Genomic DNA, 16117 nt, shown 5'->3' on the forward strand with positions numbered 1-16117 from the left:
AGCTGCGACATTTACTATGCAAATTGTTTTCATCTTCCTCCCCCCCCTCTTTAATTTTATAATGACTAGAAAATAAATTTAAGTCCCTAATAATTCAGATTAAGTGCAAATATACCAATGCTGTTGGTCAGAGCTCCATTGACTTTTACAGGACGGTATGTATATGTAGATGTTCATTACAATTCGAATGCAGAAACAGCATCTTGAATTGGTTAAAAAAAAAAAAAAAAAAAAAATCAGTTTACAATGCATGTCTTGAAGACCTCTAATTAAAACAATGCTTTTCAACAGACATCACAATCTTCCCCTTTTTCCCCACAGTGAAAAAAACTGCATTTTGATCTCTGTAGGGTTTTGCGTGTTTTTCTTCAAATTTATTAGCTTCTGTAATTATATAGTCCATTTTATTGTTAAATCAGAAACAGTAAGAGAACACTCTAGGTTGGTATAGTCATTTTACAATGAGCATATCAGCTACAATACCTTTACCTAATGTTGTCAGAAAACAAAACAGAACCAGAACAGCAATTTTTTTTTTTTTTTTTTTTTTGACAAACCTGCTTATTGAGATACCACCTATTCTGTAAGGAAGAAAATACTTGAAAAATAAAAAAGTTAAAATTTAGTTAAAAGCTTTACTTGTCTGGGAGCAATCTCATAAAACTCTTTTTAATATGAGCACTTCACTTCACAAAAACTATTTACAACATTTTGCTTGCAGTTTGGTCACATTATCTACACACATTTGCAGAAGATCTTAGGCAAAATAGGTATGTATCTTCTTCTGACATAGGCTATCAGATTGATTGCACATTTTCCTTTTACATAATGGCTCTCCTACAGTGCACTGAAGTCAGTGATCACTGTCTAATTACATTCTCAATTTATGGCTCAACAATAAAATCAATACCACTTCAACCCCAAATATCTGAGCGGCTGAATTAAATATAGTGTGAAACATGTGGATTCTACTTTTTTGGACCTGATTTTCAAAAGAATAATTCACCTCACTAGCACAATTAACAAATTGTGCAAAGAAATAAAGGACCTGTGCATCCAATTCATTTGAAAATCAAGGCATCTTGTCACATTCTGTCAATTGATTTCCCTCTAGTTACAGCTCATTTAAAAAATGTTCCATCTCCCTATGGCACTATAATGAATTTTTCAGCACGCTATTACTGAATTACAGTATCTTTTACATATATATTATATTTTGGCCAATAATGTAATTTCCATGTTACACAATATCATTGCCTTCACAAGCAGAGTTGCTACATACATTCACAGTTTCAGTAGATTGTAATTAGCTTCTCCAGTTGTGCTTTAAAAACTCCAAATATTTTCCAACAGTAAGTGCAAAGCAAATGTCCTATGCAGCTACAATTGGTCACAGAGTTATAAACTCCATAATTATGAGAAGAGTGTTCTCTCATTCTCCATTTTCATCACCTGCTTTTTCAGGTATGACCTCCAGACTTCTACGGGGCTTTGAGATTTCTGCATTTTCAGTGCCTGGCTTATTGAGTCCACATGAAAGAGTGGCATAATGAATTTGTTTCAGATTCTCCAGTGCTTCATTTTTAGCATATTTGAGAAGATCAGCTTGTCCCTGTAAGAAAATAAATGCAGTTAGAATACACACTTGATAATAGGACTTTCTTTTTTTTTTCCTCCCTTCTGTTTGTTTCAGATTAATGGTACAGTTGCCCTGCTCAAAAAAAGCCAAAAAAACACCCAAAAGAACCCCCAAACCCAACACAAAACTCAAAATTGGATAATTTGATGTTAGTAAGAACCAAACTCTTTGCTTTCCCTGGAGCCAACCAGTTGCATAAACAAAGGGATAGGGATCATTTCTACCTAACAATTTTCAGGAAAGTAATCTGTGCTGTATTTTTAATCGATGGGGACTACAAATGTTTCTCCATAGAGAAAGTCATGAAGGCTGATTTTAATACTTCAGAGAGCCATTAAACTGTTTTGGTTTTTTGGTTCTTACAGGGTTTTTTTTCGTAGCAAAGTGATTCATTCAACAGGAGCATGGTAAAGGATCAATGCTTGTCAAGGCATGAAATATGAAAATACAGGTTGGCAAGCAACATATAAAAAGGACAGTGATGACAAAGACTTCACAGGGCTGTCTACAGTTCAGCGCTATCACTGTCCCTCTTTACTTGCACTCTTAGTCTTCATAGTAATTAAGTTTTAAGTAAAGCTGTAAGAGAAACTGTCCCAGACTGAGGTGATTTGGCTTTGTCCTGCAGTATTGGCTACTCCGTCTCTCTGTGTTGATTAAAGCCCTCTAAGAGCAACAGCTCTCATTAGCAGACTATGGACTGCCTTTCCTGCAGCCATTACCTGGCTATTCTGCCCCTGTGCAGGGAATGAGCAAGGCTGTAGCGCATGGTGAGCACACCTGCCTTACGGGTGGACAGAGAGAAGTTCACAAACACGTGCAAAGTCTGGAAGAGCCAAAGCGATTGCACTGTGCCTGCACTCCCGAAGGAGAACTGCCCCACAGCTTACAGAAAAGTAAATGACGCTTCAAAAATAGCAGATCTTAAACAGTGTCATTTCCAACTGAAAGGGAGAAAAACACACACACAAACAAACAAAAAAAACCCAGGTACTGTAGCTCCTTCAGACTGTCAGCTCCTATAAAGTCTAATAAGGTATGAACACTGACTGCACCTTTTCCTGTAATTGGGGTACACAGGTCTCTCCTGTGTTAATTCTAGCTCCTAAGAGACACTTCTCTTGAAGAGATGCTAATGTCTCTTCTAGAGACGTAACAGATATGTTGCCTCTCCTCCTCTGCCAAATAAGGTTGAAATCCAGCTTTACTTTTTGATTTAAAAAATGAAGGAGGAGAGGTAGAACAGCAGTCAGACAAAAACGTGTGCACTCACGGTGTGATACTTCAGCCTTACTCAGGACATAAATACTATCCTATGAAGTAAACAGAATTGCACATTTGAGGCACACAAATTGAAAACAGATATAGCTGTCTTCAAAGAAATCATGCCCCCTCTCCCTTTATCCAAGACTATAATAGCCAAAGTGTTTTTTTTTCTGATCACCAGACAGGAAAAAAATCTAGAAGTTCACCAATCACAGCACAAGCTTCAGTAATATTTTCTTCTGAAGAACACCAGGGCTACTTTTTTTTTAAAATCACATACTTTTTTCCAAACTGACAAACAACTAAAAGCTAATTTAAAACACTCCAGCAGACTAAATGAGTCATATCTGGAGTGCATCTGTTTCTAGCCCAAGCTCCATTTTACATGGATTAGTAGAATATAGTTCTGGAACTTTAATCAAGTTATTTATTATAGGCAGAGCTGCTAGCAACAGTCTATTAATAACGTTGCCCAAAACTTCTCATTTAAAAAAACCTGCTTTCAGTTGCTTATATGCTTGCCAAACTTTTAACTACTTAAGCTGATACCTTCTATGCAAGATTTTTGCCATTGGCAGATTTTATTATTATTACTATTTAATATTATTCTTCAACCTCATCCATATGGTTCATTCAGTTCTGAGAATAAAGACAGGAAAATGCTGTCAGGATTTCTTTAACAATCTTCCATCCTTCCCTCCCCACTCCCACTTGGGTAGAGACTTGTAATTCAAATGACTGCAGGGACCCAGAGTAGTGGATCTATGTTATGAGCTTTTAATAAACAGAAATCAGATTTTGAACGTGGTTAGTACAATCACTCAGGATTTCATTCTTGACCATTCTTCATCTCTTGACAGCTCCAGCAATGTGGTAAGACAATGCATATTCCATTCCCAGACAATAATAAATATGCATAAGAAGAAAAAGTTGGGTTTTTCTTGTATGGCTTCTCCAAGTTGTCTTACCACCAACATTTGGTTGCCAGTGCAGGCAGTCCAAAAGCCAGACTGGAGGAGGGGACAGGGACTCTGGTGAGGAGGTGGATGGAGAAAAAGAGAGGGCAAGAGCAATCTCTAGGACTGACCTGGTAAGAAGTCTAGGACTGCAGAAAGGGAAGTTGGACTGTACTATACAAAGCAGAGAGTAGATCTTACTGGAAGAGGAGATTGTGAAATAATGAAAAACTAACACAGTGTGACAACACTGAACTTGGATCAGACAGGTGAGTGGAGAAAGGGAAAGATCGAGGCAACATTTGGGACTGGAATACAGAGGGAAAACGGATTGACAAAATCCACCATTTTGAAAGAAGTCTGAAAATGATAGACAAGTAGAAGGACTAACAACTGAGAAAGAGTGAGAGAGCTTGGTAATGAGACTAAAAGCTGGTGAGAGAGAAAACCAAACAAAAATGCAGAGCAGGGAGAAGACTGCAGAATACAATGAAATTGGGAAAGGTGATGAGAAAACTAAAATTAAGACTCATCAGGAAGGATCTCTAGAGGAGGTGAAGAGGGGGCAATATGAATTGGAAAGCAATGGGAAAGACCTGCCAGAAGAGAAAATTAGGTGCCAAGTGGGAACAGAATACTGGATGAAGGAGAGACGGGAAGGAGGAAGCCAAGGGTTAGCACGAATGGCTAGATTTTCAGCAGGGAACTGGGAGTGTCTGGACAAGACTGATCAGGGAAGATGAACTTCGTAGACAAGAGAGGATCTGGGATAAGGGACTGGCTTATTGCAGATAAAGGGTTCAGACTAAACACATTCAGCCAAGTGGGTTCAAGTTTAGACCAGGGTGAAACAGAAAAATGAATCTGTGTATATTACTCTCTTCTCCAACACACAGAATGAAGCACTTGATTTCCGAATGCACTGAACTCAGAAAAATGTTGGTGAAACCAACTGTGTTGTCATTATCTTCTGATGTGTCTTGATCCAAAGATAAAACAAGAGCCAACCGCTGCTATGAAATATGGCACAAGCTCAAGAACTGAGACAGTTCTGCGCAACTGATGTAAAATGCCTAGCTCTGTTGATGTACCATCATGAAGCCATATGCTGGGGAAAAAAAGCAGTATGCATCTTAAAAAATCAAGTTGTAGTCACAGTGAACACTGTTGAACAGTAATACAACGCATGTGAAAGGCAGAAAAGTAAAATAGTCATCCAGATCTGAAAAAATTGCCCACACACACTCAATTAAAAGAGCTCAAAGACCTTTCTTCTAGTTATCTATCAAATGCTTCTTGTCCAAGGGCTCTGAAGTTTCAGTTTCAATTCTTTATATTCTATGCATCCTGTAGCTGCACAAGATCCTTATTTTTGCAGTAGGTGCCGTTGACTTAAAAAGTAAGTTAATAGCACAGTCAGTTGACTACAAGCTGGAACACGGGAATCTCTCAGATCTATGGACTACTTGGAGGTCTTTCACCTTCTTACCAGCCCCAAATGGCTGTAGGCTACTTGCTCTGATAAACTGCATATTGTAAAGCCAATACAAGAAACCTATCAATGGCTCAGACATTAGTCTCAATGGCTCAAAACTTAGTCAAGCAGATTTATCATAAGGAAGTAAAAAAAAATCCCCACATTCAAAGAAATAAAGCTCTGGTCTGCAGAGACATCTCAATGCTGGAGTCTGGAGCAGTTGCAGAACCAAACCCCATACGTTTCTCACTATACAGCAGGGCTGCCTTTGTCAGGCTTTCACCTCAGATAAGTCAAAAATGTAAATGAATTTAGTCCTTAGCGTTGTCTGGTAAACACACCACAAAACTCAAATTTACTCCCAGCACTTTGGTTAACAGGCAGTTTGTGATAATTCCCAGCTAGGAATGGGACTGATACAGGCCTTGCACATCCCAAGTGCAGAGCACCATAAGAGCACTGTCCTCACAGCAGCAGATGGCAATCGCTGCTCCCTTTCCTTCACCGTGGTTAAAATTCACTAACAGAACTGAATGCTATGTAACTTTAATACCTATTTCACATATTGATGTTTACAAGCTTCAGAAAAAGAATAAAGCACCAAGCTGTTTTGTAGGCAGACATGAAAAAGATCTTAAAGAACATCAAAGAACAAAACTGATATTCATTCATAAGCTTTTAATAAACAACAATAAAAGATGCGAATTAATGTGGAAGCCCAATTCAATATCCTTCATACTTCTCTGTCCCAATATGCCTGCGTCAACTACTCTGTTTGGGTTTTTTTTAAATCAACATTAAAAATCTTCTGTTTGTTTTGAAGCTTTTGGCTAATAGGCAGTGTTTTTATATCATAGCTCCTGAAAGGTAATTAAAAACAAACCCAAAATGGTTGCTACCAGTTCTCATACCTATGAAATGAGGTATCATTTCAGAGTCAATCAGATATAGCATCAACTAGAATGTCTCAGCACAGCTACCTGTATAATCTGGCATGTATTCACTCATGACTTTTGGTTAACGGGTTCTTCAGTGAGTGTGTGAACATCCAAGTAAAACTGTAGAGATGACATTTGAAATAACTGCATGAGCACTCTTTCTCCCCCCAAATCCCAAGAAACTGTATCAGTAATGACTGGGCTTTAGCTCAGGTTCTGGGACCCAAAGCTTGTATCAGGAAAAGTAACAAGCCAGAAGCCAGTATCCCTTTCTCAAAGCGTTTCTCTGAGCAGTGGCTGGTGGGTACAATGGGACATACTGCAAGTGCTCCAGCTGACATGCTCTGACTGCATTTACAGAATCAGGACATAAAGGACTTGACTTCCTAACTTCTAAATATGGATTTAATTAGGATCCAAAATTCCACCAGTCCAGCAACATCAACAGACTAGTAGTTTTAGATATTTAAATTGAACTGTGATGCAAGAGGTTTTCTGAGTACCTACAAGACTAGGCAGCAGCTATCAGAGGCTTTACAAATGCCCCATGGTGACAAAAGTTCTGCCTGAATCCACTTGTACATTTGGTTCACAAAATTGACATTATTTAAAAAAAAAAAAAGAAAAAAAAAAAGTAAGAAGTTGCACCCCTGTAAGTGCCTTGAATGTTCCCTTTATAAATACATTTATAAAAATAATGTAGGTGCAGAACCAATGTCATTACAGAGATAACAGATGCCATGAACTGCATATGCCTTGGGATTTCTTTCAAGAGAAAGTAATTCATGTTGTCTAATGTGACGTCTAAAAACTCATAGCCAACAAGAAGCATCTAACAAATGCTGGAGTTAGGAGTCCCACCTTCATTCCGAGTACTTCCACTGAACTCTCCCTATGTGTTTGGAACAGCTCTTTGTTGCAAAGACTAATTTAAAGATGCTGTTAATGCTCTTCTTATGCACATCTCAAATTCTGAGCCTATAGAGTTTTTTTCCAAAGTTTTGGTATGCCAGAGAAGTCCATAAATTCTAACATTAGGTTGTTCGTAGAAGTCTGCTGCAACAGCACTTAGAGTGATTTTCTTTCTTCAACTGTGTACTCTTTCTGGCAGGAAACGTGATTATCTATATTTAGAAAATATGAGTGCCATCAGTCTGAGTAATAACAATAAACAAATTACTAGCAAATGATCTTGCAAACTGCCTGTTTGAAAGAGAGGAATATTCTAACACTGTACAATCCCTAAATCTCTCAGATAGACAACAAAGTTCACTAAAGCAGACTAAATTTAGTCTAAGTGATGTTCTGAAGTTAAACAAGTATCTCTATGTACATATATGGGGTGCATAAGAATGGGAACGTGTGCATACACACATACACTAATTAGATAGAGATATTTCAGCTGAATTCAAACATACTATACCAATAATAAATTTGGCCACATGGCTTCAAATTAGGAAAAATAAAATCCTTTTACAAATTGCAACGCACACGCACACACATATACATATAGATATTTAATAGCTACATCAAATGTTCTAAACAAAGAATTCCCCTAGAATTAAGCTGTCGATTTTTGTTATTTTATCAAACTTTCCATTGCATCAACTGTAGTCAAAATGTCCCAACTGAGAAAAAAAGATCAATATGTACCTTGAGGGTAAAATGCAGCTTAATTGGCTTGGAAAATACATCAGCCACACCATGTGAGCATTCTGTGATTCCTCTGTGAGGGAGCTGAGGATGGCGCTCATGCAGAATTATTTAGTAATGCTATTCAAAGCCACACAGCAATTCCTAAATCATAGCCAAGAGGCCATGTAAAATACTGTTCCTAATTACAAGAAAAATAAAAAGTTAAATCCATCTAAGCATGCACTGCCTTCGGTGTGTTGGTTACTGAACTGTCTTGCTTGTTGAACAGCAAAATTTGGGGCCACTGAATAGACAGGAATTTATTTTTGTACGGTTCAAGAGGGAAGTTAATTTGACGTAGGCAGGGAATTCAACAGAAAAAAGAAATTCTTCTTACACTGGCTCAGAATGTCACTCTCCTGATCCATTTTTACTCTAAAAAATGTGGCATTCACTTTCCATCACTGTCCTCGCATATTTTTTAGAGAAATGGAAAAATGGAAATGGCAAAACATAGTATTAGATCAAAATTACAATTGCAGGTCTTCTCCTCCAGACAGGAAGAGTAGCGTCTTAGAAACTGATAAACTTTTTCTATTTAATTACATCACCCAAGAGAAGTTATGGTTACAGCCTACATTTAAGAGTTTGGAGTGAAAAACCTCAATGTGTTACTTCAAACAAATCACAACCTCTAACTTTTTGTACATCTAAATGTGAATAACAGCAATTAATATATGCCTATGTGAACTGTAATACTTGTAAATAACTTTAAAGTTGTAACAACATACCAGAACTTTCTGTAACAACTCCTGTAAAGTTTCAACAACAGGCTGATTAAACACCTCACAATTTTTTTGATGAAGTATTAATTATGGAACAAATTGTACCTTCCTACAGATAGGACCTTAATCTGCAAGCAGAAAAAAAAAAACCCAACAAGTCAATGTTGAAGAGATTTTCTCAATAATCTCTTCAAAACAAAAGCCTTCTAACTTCATAATTACGTTAATCCTAAGGATATGCACAAAAGCCTTTCAGTGCTCTGAAGAGCCAGATCTACCATGTGGATTCTCCAATTCCTGGCTTACACAGAAATCACGACTTCACATTTCAGTTGCTCATCAACTACAAACCTCCCCCCCCACCAACCCTTATGTTCTGAATGGAAAGCAGAGATGAAGCAAAGGTACTGCTGTTTCAGGCAGCATTAAAATAGATTTGCCTATCCAAGCTGGTATCTGATACCTTTGACAGAAAAGTAAAGAAGGGATAAGAATTTATTTCCTTGACATTTGCCCAAACCCACCAAAATGACTCCCCTCCTCTCTATCCCCTAGGTAGCACAGGAATGGTACTTGACACACCCCATACACTGTCTTCAGGAAACTCTGCTCTAATAAAGGAAAAGTGATAGTCTAGTCCTTTTACCTATAAGTAGAACCTGCATACATATTTTTAGAATGTATTAACTGTACATGCTACAGCAAATTTAACCTCTTTGAGATTCTCCTCTGCACTGGACTTGTGCAGTGTAACACAAGAGGGACCAGAGCATCAAGCAACACCGTGAAAAGCTTAACAGTTGAAACCAATATGGAAAGCTGGAGAAATACATATGTGTTACTGCTTTTCCATAGTAGTTCACTGTAAGAAGAGGCGATAGGGAATTTTATTTTCAATAAGAACTAAAAATAAAAAAATATGTGGGAGAAAATAATTTTCTTTCTAATTAAAACAGACTTTATAGTTTAATGTAGTGATGAAATATTTGATTCAGTGGGAGAGAAAAACTCATTAGTGGATGTAAACACAAAACTTGAATAATTTGGGCTAGAAGGATAGTGTCAAGAGAATAAATTAAGGGAGGCAGTTTTACTATCTCTATAAATTTTTATATATTCTACTTAGATGAAAGACCAGTGATAAGAAACCTGAACTGTTCCACATTCTAGTTTCCTGAGGGTCTCTGGCTGAAAGCTTCTTTATACTTCATCACTTACTGTTGCATCAAAACGTAAGCAAATGCGCTTGACAATGCAAAGAGAATCCCCAGTTCATATACACTCAACTTACTCCAGTCTGGATTACTAATATAATTTGTATGTATCATTAATCACCATTCATCACTGACTGCAGTAGCAACTGTTTCCCTTTTGTTTTTCAATAACTGCATTAACCTTAACACTCTTACTCCCTTTTAAATCACAAATCAGGGTTTAAACAGCAGCATAGCTTCCTCCCAGCCCGAGTCACTTCACAGAAATCAATACTCATTGTTTCACCCATGTGTTCAAGATTACAATGGATCCTGTTAACGTTAAAAGGTTGTAAGAAGAAAATGTCAGACAAACTAAATGAAACAACCCCCCCCAACAATAGAAAAGAAGAAAAATTCACTTTGAGAGTCTGCTGTGTTTTCAAGTTGTATAAACTAAACTGAATATGGTTATAGGAGTGAATAAATCCAGTTGAACTGTGACACATAACAATGACCAGTAACAATATTAGAATGTCAGTTGTGAATGGAAAAAATACAGTAACTAACCAAAGGAAGACACATTACCTTTAAAATTGTAATGTTCCATGTAAAACTTTCTACTGATTTTTGCAGTTTTCTTTCTTTTAAGCCTTCTCTTGCTCCTATATTGTGCAGGTTTTCATGAAACTCCATTGCTGTGGAGAATAAAAGAGGGAGGAATATAGTATCTATTTTAGTACATTTTTGTGACCACAGAGGTAGTGATTTGAAACTAATAAGGCAAAAGGACAGTGAAAAAGCTTCAGAAATCTTATTCTTCAAGCACAAATGGATCTGATCTAGTAATGTGCATCATTATACAACATACCAATATACACAAATCTCTCTAAGCCAAAATCCACACTGAAGTACCTGTTGGGTCACTGCCATACAAAAATGGAGCCAAGCAAATATTTACTACACAAGAATATTCTTTAAGCACAACTGAATTTGTTGCACCATATGTAAATACTTTTTGTGAGTTGCTATAGAATGGAAACAATAATTTCATTAAATACTCTATCGCAACAAATTTATGTTGTGCCTTACTCTTTTATGCACTAAATTTACATCACAGTTGTCCAGCTAACAGCTTATATGCTGGGGCCAGCCTAGAAAATAACCTTCTCAGCGAACCCCTGAGGAGAAAAGGAGTTACTGTGAAGGAAGAGTGCCAAGTGAACCACCAAGGACATTTTACCACACCCATGTAAACCACTGTGTCCACAAAACCTCTATCTGACAAACTCCAAACCAAAAATTTTTGGCAAAATTCAGATTAGCTTGACCTAAACATTGAGTAGAGTGACCAGAGCTTTCGTTTTAACCCAGCACACTGCACAGATGTAAGAAAAACAATTTACTTTCCATGCTGCTGTTACAAGTCATATAAAAATAAATTTGAAACAGTTTCCTTCATACAGGGGAAGTAAAATGTCCTTCCGTGAGTACACATATCAACCCAACATGGATTACAGCAACTCTCCTATGGAAATCATACATTAAATTGTGCTCTCAGGATCTCCATCACTAACAGCATAAAGGGCATTTTGTGGGCAAAAGTTGGCAAGTGGTTGTGACTTACACCTATGAATGTAAAACCAAGTTGTAGCTTAATTAGAAATTATAATTTTAACTATGTTGTTTGACATCTATTTGCCCAGTAAGTATATATGCTTCAAAATTTACATGTGATTAATTATCATAGAATAACCCTACAAATTTGTGTTGGCTGTCAATCCTAGAGTAGACGGACTTCTAAGGACATTATAGTATCTATTCGTAGATTCTCACCCCACACTCATGTCTCATTACAAGAAAGAGATATGACTGAATGTTTTCACTGTATATTCCCTTACATTACTCATATATATATATACACATTTTAAAAATTATTCATAAATTCATTTGAAAGACAAGATTGTTCTTTTTAGCCTTTCTTACTATTTTAAATTTTACTACAAGGAAAATAAATGGCAAATATTTTTCCTGAATTGAACTACTGTATCATTTTTATTTCAAACACTTCTCCATCTCTGCCTCTGGAGTACAGCCTCAAGTGAGCCATTCATATTCTATTTCCCCAAAACAGATTTCTAACCAAGTGAGAAATTAAAGTTCATTCATCCATCACCATTTCCAAGTATCCATCTCCTGTCCACATCATCCAAAAAAAATAAACTCCCAATATGATCATGGAAAGATTATGCACAGATCCATATTTACAACATTACATTTCTAGAGCCACCATAAAAATACAGATTTTCTGATCTGTACCATGAATTCTGAGACTATACTGCTAAACTTTTGAAGTTCTGTACCTCATTTCCATCTTTATAAATATTGCCCCTCAAATCAACGGGCAGTCATGATCAATAATGACCTTGAACCGAAGCCACTCAGAGAGAGAGAGAGATTAAGAATAATGGTGAGGGCCTGCATGATCGATATGAAATTGGTTATGCGTATGTATACAAAGTCACTAGCATCTCAAACGTGGAGACAGTGGTTGCCACATATTCAGATAACTAGAAGAGCTCTTTCCTGGGTCACTGACTACCTTCTGTGGTGACTCTCTTCCTTCTTTACACTCATGCTTTACACCCATGTCTCTTCTGCCAAAGTCATTCCACTCCAGCTAAATATTCCTGGCAGTTAGCAGCAACATTTCAGTGCCCTTTTTCAAAAAATGAAACAAAGTCAGATTATCCTACGAGGGCACACACATGTAAACCCTCAGCAGACAAGTGCCTCCTGCTTAAACAGCACTCAACGACTCTTATGGGCTGGACAGGGCAACTCATTATCACGCTAAACTAAAGCTACCCTACTCTAAGTCTAAACATACAACCAGGGACAAGTAGATTTGAATTTTATTTCTGTTTCTATTACTAGTTTGCCTGATAAATTGAGATGGATTATTTCACCTCTTGGTCTCAGTTTTTCCATCTCTGAATGGAATATTCGCTACACAATATAGGGACAACTGAATTTCAGGGTATGAATGCAGCACAGCATTTAAACTGCTAACTACATCTCTCTTCGTATTCCCCTTCTATGTTCCTGCTTGGTTTTCCTGCATCTTGCCTTGAAACTATTTCATGCATTAATAGTGGCAAAATAACAACAAAACTGTTAAATTACAAAATGAAACTGACTTCTTAGAAGATTAACACAAAAAGAAAAAAAGAGGAAATGGCTTTTCATTTACAGCTGCATTAATAAAATGAAAAATATGTCCATATAAACTCATGTAAAAGTGCCTTTAAGATACGCGCTTGCAAAGAAAACTGAATGCTAAATGTCTTTTTTTTATAAATACACAGAATTTTCTATCTCCTTGCAAGTAAAAATTCATATCTCTCTCTCCTTAAGATACAGTAAGCAAATAATTTTCATGAGGCTTAATTACTTCTAGTATTATTAGTCCATTAATAATTTTGAACTGCCTGAGAGCTCTTGGACGATAACAGACACAATACTAACCCGTATCACTCTTAATATATTTCTGCATATAGCACCTGCTTAATCCAAAAAGCACAAGTTACTCATGTTTTCCACTTATAGTGGCAGATGTTAGAAAGGATATTATATATAAGTTTCCGAGTGATCACAAAGATTATATAGGATGTGTGTTCTTCTTGTGCTCAGACGGAATTTCCTGGGTTTTAGTTTGTGCCCATTGCACAAATGTTTTTATCTAAACTGAAGTTATTATTGATTGTTGCCTTGAGCCAGAAAGCTGAGTTCTGTAAACTTCTTTTGATTAGAGATGTCAACTTTACTAAAATCCTTATTTACACAGAATCACTGAGGTTGGAAGGCACCTCTGGCGATTGTCAAGTCCAGCTGCCTTGCTCAAAGCAGGGTCAGGTAGAGCAGGTTGCCCAGGACTGTGTCCAGTTGGGTGTTGAATATCACCAAGGACGGAGACTCCACAACCTCTTCCAGTGTTTGACAACCCAAGATCCCCACGGTGCCTTCTCTGCTCCAGCTTTCTCAGTCTCTCCTCATATGAAAGATGAACTCCAGCCCATTCATGAATCATCTCTGTGGCCCTTGCTGGACCATCACCAATATGTCTGTCTCTCTCTTGTACCGGGGAGTCCAGACTTGTACGCAGAACTGCTGATGTGGCCTCACCAATGCTGAGTAGAGGGGAAGGATCACCTCCCTCAGTCTTCAGTATTGCCAAATAATTATTCTCCCCTACAGTGCTGAATCACTTTCTGGTTCCCCAGTGAATGCTGATTAGTTTAGTTTGAATTTCATGATTGTCTCAGCTTTTGCCTCTCTCAGATCCTCCCCCCCAATCCTGCAATGCATTAGATGGCTTTAAAGCTTCTTCATCCCTCCTGGGAAAATACTATCATTCAAGATGCTCTTCTGAAATGTTATGTACAATTCTTTTCTCCCATTTTCAATAACTTCAAACAACATGAGGAAAACAGAAGTGCTATAAAGCTGATCAATGCAATAGGAACCCTGTATCATGTGAGGACACTTAATAAAAATTTGCTTGGTTAGTCTAGCAAAAAGAAAACCAAAAGAGGAGTAACTGCTCTGTAGAGACACATCAGTCAGGTAAGACCGTGGACATCAAAGAATCATTTCAGCTAAAGGACAATATTAGGATGAATGTGCAACAGTAAAATTGGAATTTATGTAAAATTTATTACCATTGTAGATGTGGTTCTGTAAGCAACCTTGAAAAGGAGAAAATAACTCAAATCAATACCTCATATTCATTTTAAAATAGAGCTTGACATGATCAATTTCCAAAAATTGTACCTGGGGTAGACTTCAGGACCTTCCAGTCCTGTGTTTCCTCAACTAGCTGCATGATGTATCCTCTAAATAATATTACATGGCAGACCTCAAACCTGCATTAATTAATTAATATGCTCAGCATATTCTGATGGAATGTTTATGTCTATAAACTAAACAAGAACTGATATGATAGTATAGAAACTGGAGTATCTTATTGCTATGACATACTTCATTAAAAAAATGTCTTTCCTAAATAAAACATACAAGGCAATACAAGTCCTGATGGGCTGATAAGAACTCTGAGCCTTCACTTGTCAGAATAACTTCCAGATTCAAATCTGGGCTTTATTTTATAGTCCTGGATTTTTAATCAATATTTTAATTGTCACAAATATATTCAAAAGATCCAAAACCTTTCATAACTTACAAGCATGTGAGCTTATAATATGCATGTTATTGTTTTGCTGACACTTGAAATGCTGGAGGAAGGAAGATCTATTTCTGTTGCTTCCCTGCATACTGGATATGTTGGCTTTGTAGTGCCAACGCTGTATCTTCAGGAAAAAGTTTTATTTGGGGATACATATCAGAAACAACACTGTAGATACTATTAGAAGTTACTCATATTCAACTGTATTTAGCTTGGAAAAAACAGTTTCTTAATTTCTTCAAAATGAAATAACCTCATATGAAGCTCACTATCCTTAATTACTAATTAGAAATGACACCTGTAGGAATTCGGTTAGCAATTCCTCCCACTACTGGGCTTTCACTATAGTTCCAAGGTAGTATACTTAAGATATTGATTAAAATGTGACATATACATGATTCTGCTATTTTTTAACTAACTGAGGCATATATATTGCACGTATTACACAAGTAGCCTTGAGTCACTGAGCTGCATGTGTTCGTATTTTTTGTTTTTTACTGTACAATACATATATCCTTATTGGAAAACTCTGATGTGAAAAGAGACTGAAACATGGAGAATTGGAGTGCATGTGTGTAAGGTGGGAGTTCAGACTGTTTGGAACTTTGCAATTTGTTTGCTTTTGTAAAAGTTACTATCACAAAGCCCTGGCATACAACCTCAGTTTATAGGAAAAAAATTCACACCTTTTCTTTAACTGAGAGTTGAGATACTCATTTTTCAAGGAATCCTTAGCAAAACAGCGAGCCACCCCTGTAACCGCCCCCCCGCTACCAAAACCTTGCCACACAAACCCAATACATTCCAGCAAGCACAACACTTGCTATACTGCACTTCTACAGCCAAACTTCTACTTGACATACTCGTTTGTTTTCTTTGATGAAAGCTTTCTTGCCAAGAGCACGATTTACAACCTAGCTAAGACATGACGACACAGCAGGTGGGCTCCTCCTGGTATAGGTTTTTTCTCTTAACAATGACCTTTA

General features: G+C 37.1%; 1 protein-coding gene across 3 annotated transcripts in view; it reads right to left on the bottom strand.

Annotated features, from left to right (window-relative positions):
* Window positions 1–347: 347 nt before the first annotated feature.
* PLCL2 (phospholipase C like 2) overlaps window positions 348–16117 on the bottom strand; it is a 110190-nt gene continuing 94420 nt past the window's right edge. For 2 of the 3 annotated variants that reach the window (XM_069772165.1, XM_069772190.1), the window contains exons 6-7: window positions 10478–10587; window positions 348–1612 (exon numbers count right to left, since the gene is read on the bottom strand). In XM_069772165.1, the coding sequence (XP_069628266.1) occupies window positions 1433–1612; window positions 10478–10587 (290 nt within the window). In that variant the 3' untranslated portion in view covers window positions 348–1432. Of the gene's footprint in view, window positions 1613–10477; window positions 10588–16117 lie in introns of those variants that run through there. The other variant, XR_011322363.1, reaches the window with a different exon arrangement.

This window comes from Haliaeetus albicilla, chromosome 2 (genome assembly GCF_947461875.1).
Source record: "Haliaeetus albicilla chromosome 2, bHalAlb1.1, whole genome shotgun sequence".
In the NCBI taxonomy this organism is placed as follows: Eukaryota; Metazoa; Chordata; class Aves; order Accipitriformes; family Accipitridae; genus Haliaeetus; species Haliaeetus albicilla.